This window comes from Lingula anatina, chromosome 2, assembly GCF_051362555.1.
Source record: "Lingula anatina isolate TDL-2025a chromosome 2, LinAna3.0, whole genome shotgun sequence".
Classification (NCBI taxonomy): Eukaryota; Metazoa; Brachiopoda; class Lingulata; order Lingulida; family Lingulidae; genus Lingula; species Lingula anatina.
The window spans coordinates 22,304,293-22,310,393 of record NC_141768.1 but is presented as its reverse complement, the minus strand read 5'-3'; the positions used below and the strand labels follow the sequence as shown (position 1 = coordinate 22,310,393).

Genomic DNA, 6,101 nt, shown 5'->3' with positions numbered 1-6,101 from the left:
TTTATAAATAGATCTTCTATACACCAAACAGAGCTTTGTGATACTGTGTGGTTGCAGCAGGTGAGCCCCTACTTTTTTCATTATATTTCACTACCGGTACATCATTGTCCGGACATGCTTAACCTCACCTAAAACCTGGCATGTAACACACCGAGGGCTTAAAGAATTAATAAAGCAATAAATGTCACAGGGAAGATTTAGCACCCACACAAACTACTCCTTTTCATGTGTGCATGTATGCATGCGTATATACGTCTAATGTTAGGAATACTAAACGGTATTCAGTTATGAACGACACTGTTACTCAAGAGGGTCGACGTCAACATTTCAAGGAAACCACTCGAACGAAAAAGACAGTTATTGTTGTTAATATAAATCGTATTTTTATTCAGAATGTGAAATTGTTAATGCCATTATACAAGGAGAATCCGGTGTTAACATTCAAGTGCCAAAACCTGATTATATTCTCTTTTCTTTTTTTCAAAAAATTTTTTTCCTACTCAATAACTACATGCTTTTAACCAACACTGTTTTAAATGGTTCGTTTTGCTTATCTCTTTTTAATCAAAAATCGACTAAGGTTTCGTTTCATCAAACGTAATTGTTTGAATAGCGTCGTAGTATCCAAAAGGACGATCCCCACGAGCAAAGTCACCACGAATATAATTCCCAAAGATCCTATAGCCGGGGCCCCGGGCGCCTCCACAGGGTCTATGGCGTGCTTCCTGGATCGAGGCACAAACCTGAACGATTCCCCTACAAATATGTCATGATATCATTTAATAATTTGTATTTTTTAAAAATCTTATAGGGCGTGGGGGTATACACATCTTAGTCCGTAAATATGAAAAAGTGCATCAAGGATACTTGAAAGAATTTCGACCGTAACTGTAAATGTGGGAGTCTGTTATGTACATGTATTCCTCATGAAACCATAGAGTATACGTAATACAACGGTGACCTAATCAGTAAACGGAAATTATGTCCAACTGCCAAAGAATTACTTTTAAAAAACAGAAGACATAGGAAATACTTACCAGAGCAACCAACCACCAGTTTCGGATGCCATTTCCCATCTCTGCCACAAGAGGTGGATCGCGTGGGTAGATCATCAGCAAATGTCATGTTATTCAGACATTGGTATTGAACAGTGACACCGACGGAAGTGTTGTCAGAGACAGGAACAGCGTTGGTGATGTTCGGTAAGACAGGGCAGTTGGTGATTTCTGAAAAGTGATAAAAAACCCGAAAGAATTTCAGCAAATGACAAGTTATCTGTGGCATTTATCACTAGCTGCTGAATTACTGAATGTTCTTAATCATCCAGTAGAACTGAAATCAGGAATAGACATAAATCAGATTCTGGAACTCAGTTGGCTTGTTCTTGAATTTTACGGAAGTTGCAGGATTTGATTATCTATTTTCTCGAAACACTACGTGTTGATTATGCTATCACTTATTACATACAACATGTACACGAAAGTTGGTCTCTGCACTTAAACGTTTGTGCTACATGTACAATTAAATTAAAAATTCAGTTCAATGCATAATTTAAGAGTAATATACAGCAATGATGAACAATCTGTTACAGCCCTTATTCTCACATCATTCAATGTATACATGTAATTATGTGCAATGATGTATTGGGAAGGACCTTATCTGTCAAAATAAAACATTATGTACTTTATCATTGTAGCAGTTTTGACAGTCTGTATTAGATAAATAACATGTTTTTATTGCTTCATTATTGATTATTATATATATATATTGTTAATGTAACCCACCAGCACAAGCAGGAACCGTATCATTCCATGTCCCGTCATACCCACATGTTATATCATGTCTTAGAGAGACGTTGGGAAATGTATGGTAGATCTCACATTGGAAGCTAACCCTGACCCCAGGATCGGTGTAGTTCACTCTGGGTATGGTGTGGTCGGCGGCGATAGGGGGGCAGTAGCCTGCAGACATACAATAACGACATTAAGCCCATGGTACAGGAATGGTAGTCCACTAATACATGTAGCATTAGTTAGTTCCCCTTTACTTTGTACAGGTGACATTTCTCCCCATATATTTACCCCAATACTCCGACTAACCCTGTGCTAAAAACATTCGATCCTCACTTGACATGAATTCCTAGGACTACCGTTCTTATAACACTACTATATATATATATATATTGTACAGCACAACGAGGGGAGCCAAGAAAATATATATTTACTACACTTGAAGAATATAGTGAGATCTTGTAGTCTTCTAGCTTAAATTCTGTGACAATTTTGAAAATAAAGTCAAATTTTTATTTTATTTGAAAATCGATATCTAATTCCAACTGACACATCGTAATTATGCATAAATAAAGTATATGTTTAAAAACAATCTAGCGTGGAGTCTGTAAATGTGACCAACCTGCAGTCAGCGTTCAATAATTTTAGCATCCCCAACAGTGTCAGTCCCTCGATATTGCGGCCCATTCAAACTGAGTTGTGTATAAGTTACATGTAGTTTGCATGGATGGTCAAATTTCAAATTCAAAATTTATTTCAAATTTAAAGAGCGTGCGATCTGAAAAACTTACGTTGGCAGTCAACTGCAGGTGGCTCCCACTGCCGACTAGCCCCACAAGTTAATGTCTTCTCGAGAGTGAAGTCAGGGAAGAGGAACCCCTGGACACATGTCACAATGGCCACCGTGCCCACCATCCTAAAGCGCGTGTTTACTGTAGCGTTGGTGTAGTGTAGGTAAGGACATAGGGTGGGATCCTGGGTCGTGGTCGCAGTTTGGGTTGTGAATGAGGTAGTTTCTGTGCTTGTTTGGAAGTCTGGAACAAAAAAAGAAATTCGTACCTGGATCATTTGTTGCAAAGATAGGCATATGGTTTACACTGTGCGATCTAAATATATTTTATATTAAATGATTGCAAGTCTTTAATGTTGTTTTTAGTTTGATGAAAATTTTGAAACAATGGCTTTTCTAGATAGAGTCGTTATTTCTTTGTGGAAAATAATTCGCACCGATTGCGTAACATAGATAATTGAGAAATCTTGGTAGAGGTCTGCTCTCTCTAGATGCTTTTCTAGTTACTGGGCACTTCTTAAACACCACAGAAAATCGCACTATTACAAAAGGGCACCCAATATCAAATGGTCGGACAACCAGTTGGTTTAAAACGTGGTCAACCGCTGAAATTCTGTTTGAGACATCATTCCGTATTCTTCAATTACCTGAGGGTGCAGTGGTGCCAGTGGTCTCACCGATGCTGGTGCTGTATGATGAACTGGCGCCTATGCTTGACGGAGTGCTAACAGTATTCAGTTGGGCTGTGGTTGTTGTTGTTGTGGGGTTTTGGCTAAATGGGTGGTAGCTGGACCCCGTCGTGCTGAAGATAACGTAGTTGCTCGAAGATGTCATCTCTGAAACAATTGAAACTTAAACTGAAATATTAATACACATACCGCCATACCTGACAGCATTGTAAATCGTCCGAGCAAAATAACGAGTACACTTCCAAATACCTGTCATCTATCCATCCTTGCAAGTTGTGAGAATAGTAACCAAAATAATCTTTGAAGAACATGCAAATAGACGTACCAAGACTTGATAGTGTGCTGTCCTCGGCCAAGATGTTCGTGACCAGTCCTCCTCCGCCACCACTGCCAACTTCTCCGCCACCACTGCCAACTCCTCCGCCACCACCAACTCCTCCGCCACCACTGCCAACTCCTCCGCCACCACCTCCTGCACTGGTTCCGGCGGTGCTTGATAAAATACTGCTAACTGTTGTAGTGTCGTTGTTGGCGGGACCTAAAATATTTTGCACATTATAATACTTATGTAAATCAATTAAACCACCAATAAACTTCAATACTGGGTGGAATTCAGAAATTGCCATAAAAGCCGTCATTTCGATATCAAATCATTACTTATAGGGCCTATTGTAGATCGTGTTGATCCGTGCACAAAACAAGGATCAAAACAAAAAAATAAAAAATAATGAAGAATTATGTACAACCTTTCGTTCGCGTAAAAAAGACGTTTGAGTATCATTTTGATCGATAATCCTTGCATGTGCTGGGCATTAAGAAATCAATGGATGATGTGGTCGATATTGAACAATTTACTGTTTTGAGAATACAGAGGCTGATTTGAATAGATAAAGAGCATTTCAAACCTAGATATTTATGCATTTTGACAATAATAAGATCGGTTAACATTGAAAAAAAATGAAAAGAAAAAAAATGCGTTTTCCATTTGTACTTTATAACTAAAGTGGAGAACTGAAAATGTTCCAGAAGTGATACTGGCTATTTACGGGAACCTGAACCAGCGATTGATTCTTTATGGACTGATTGTTTGGGGTTATTAAAGATACCTTTTTAAATGATACTGTGGCAATTTTTTACTCGCACAATAGCCTTTTTATTATACACAATTTGTACACGACTTACTGTATATCTGGCATGCCAAACTGGTAGGAAACTGATGAGACCAAACGCCGTTTGCCAAACAAACACTTGAGAGAACGTCGCTGTCATTTAGCCCTGGCACGTAGTCCGTCCTACATCGTAGAAGAGTTATCACAGTCCCCGAGGGATAGCAGTTGTTGTGGTTCACATCGTCGCCATATTGAACAGAATACTCTACATTGTTTGGCATCGTCGGAGCACTAAGGCAAGGGTAGCCTGTAAAGAGAGGGTATTTTAAGAAGCAAATTGTCAGCGTGAGACTTATGATTGTGGACCTTATTACGTCTTATTCTTTATTATCGATTGCATATTCACTCCTTCTAAAATGATGGAAAATAATTAGGGATACAATTATCATCAAGGTAACATTTCTACCATTGCACCATTTAACAGAAGTTCATTTAATCTCTCGCTAAAAGTTTTTCAATTGATACAAACTGGCCAATTAGCCTCGCTTACATATCCTTTAGATTATTGCAGGGGTTTTGTATTTTACTTACCATCTCTCTCACAAACATAGCGTGTATCAGTGGAGGCACAGCTTTTAGTCTGCCAAACTCCGCCGTGTCGTTTGCCGCTCACCGTGCATTCGCCACCAGAACGGGAAACGCCAGCCGCATAATAAGAATAGGTGGATGGATTTGCTATCCAGTAGTCCTTGTATGAAGAGCCGGAAGCATTCCTGGAATTGCGTGTACGTAGGGGTCATGCTTGGAAGGGTATTAATTTGATTAATAACATCATTCTCAAATTTTCGATATTTTTAATTTGGCCTTATTTACAGAACACTGCTACTTTTTTACCACCCATGAAAGGCTAAGGTTAAATGGTCGCCAAACCCTGATAGGCATATATATGAGAAATTACTATTGATCCGTATAACTGTACCAGCGATTTTCGTGCCTCCAATAATCCACACACTTTTTATATATTTTGGCGACCTAGCAGGTTTCCAGAGATCGATTTAATTTTACAAGTAGAATATTTTGTTCTACGCCACCAACGAATGAAACATCAACCTCTATGCCTCATATTTTGAAATAAATCTTTAGAAGTTAATTTCTTAGAATTAAGCCAGTAAAGTAACATTATCCATAAAGATGTACTGAGTCCAGGGTATGACAATTTGACTTGAATTAAAAACTATGATTAAAAAGCCAAGTATATATATACTTACAACAGACTGTATACAAAAGAATTCTCCTGCAGTGTTCCAATCTTTGCTAGGTAACCACAAAACCCCTCATTTTGACACCTTGAAAAATGAAAATGAAGGTAAAATACTTGAAAAGTCATTTTTTTTAAAACGATAACCAATGAAATAAACCACTTAGATCATGATAGAGTATCGTATAATCAGCTATATCCACACATTTAACCACGAAATGTAACTTTTCAACACAACTGTCATAAGAAAAATGAAACATGATAAAATATTTTATTGAAATAAACACCAAGTTAGCTTACTTTGAAGATCCAGAGTGTTGAGATGATGCTACTGTTGGAGACACGAGATAGCATTTGCCACTGTGGGCTCCAGTCATGACTAGATTTTTATCCAGACACGTATACCCTATAAGAAAAAAATTGTAATTTTTATAAGTGAAACTCACCGGCATAGTCAACCAGGTC

At 38.2% G+C, this 6,101-nt stretch overlaps 1 protein-coding gene across 1 annotated transcript in view; it reads right to left on the bottom strand.

Annotated features, from left to right (window-relative positions):
• Positions 1 to 360: 360 nt before the first annotated feature.
• Positions 361 to 6,101, bottom strand: part of LOC106166336 (uncharacterized) — a 28,188-nt gene continuing 22,447 nt past the window's right edge. The window contains exons 35-44 of the mRNA XM_013544864.2: positions 5,937 to 6,042; positions 5,647 to 5,724; positions 4,970 to 5,151; positions 4,452 to 4,685; positions 3,595 to 3,807; positions 3,228 to 3,416; positions 2,582 to 2,824; positions 1,785 to 1,961; positions 1,038 to 1,226; positions 361 to 756 (exon numbers count right to left, since the gene is read on the bottom strand). Coding sequence (XP_013400318.2) covers positions 551 to 756; positions 1,038 to 1,226; positions 1,785 to 1,961; positions 2,582 to 2,824; positions 3,228 to 3,416; positions 3,595 to 3,807; positions 4,452 to 4,685; positions 4,970 to 5,151; positions 5,647 to 5,724; positions 5,937 to 6,042 — 1,817 coding nt within the window. The 3' untranslated portion in view covers positions 361 to 550. The remainder of the gene's footprint in view (positions 757 to 1,037; positions 1,227 to 1,784; positions 1,962 to 2,581; positions 2,825 to 3,227; positions 3,417 to 3,594; positions 3,808 to 4,451; positions 4,686 to 4,969; positions 5,152 to 5,646; positions 5,725 to 5,936; positions 6,043 to 6,101) is intronic.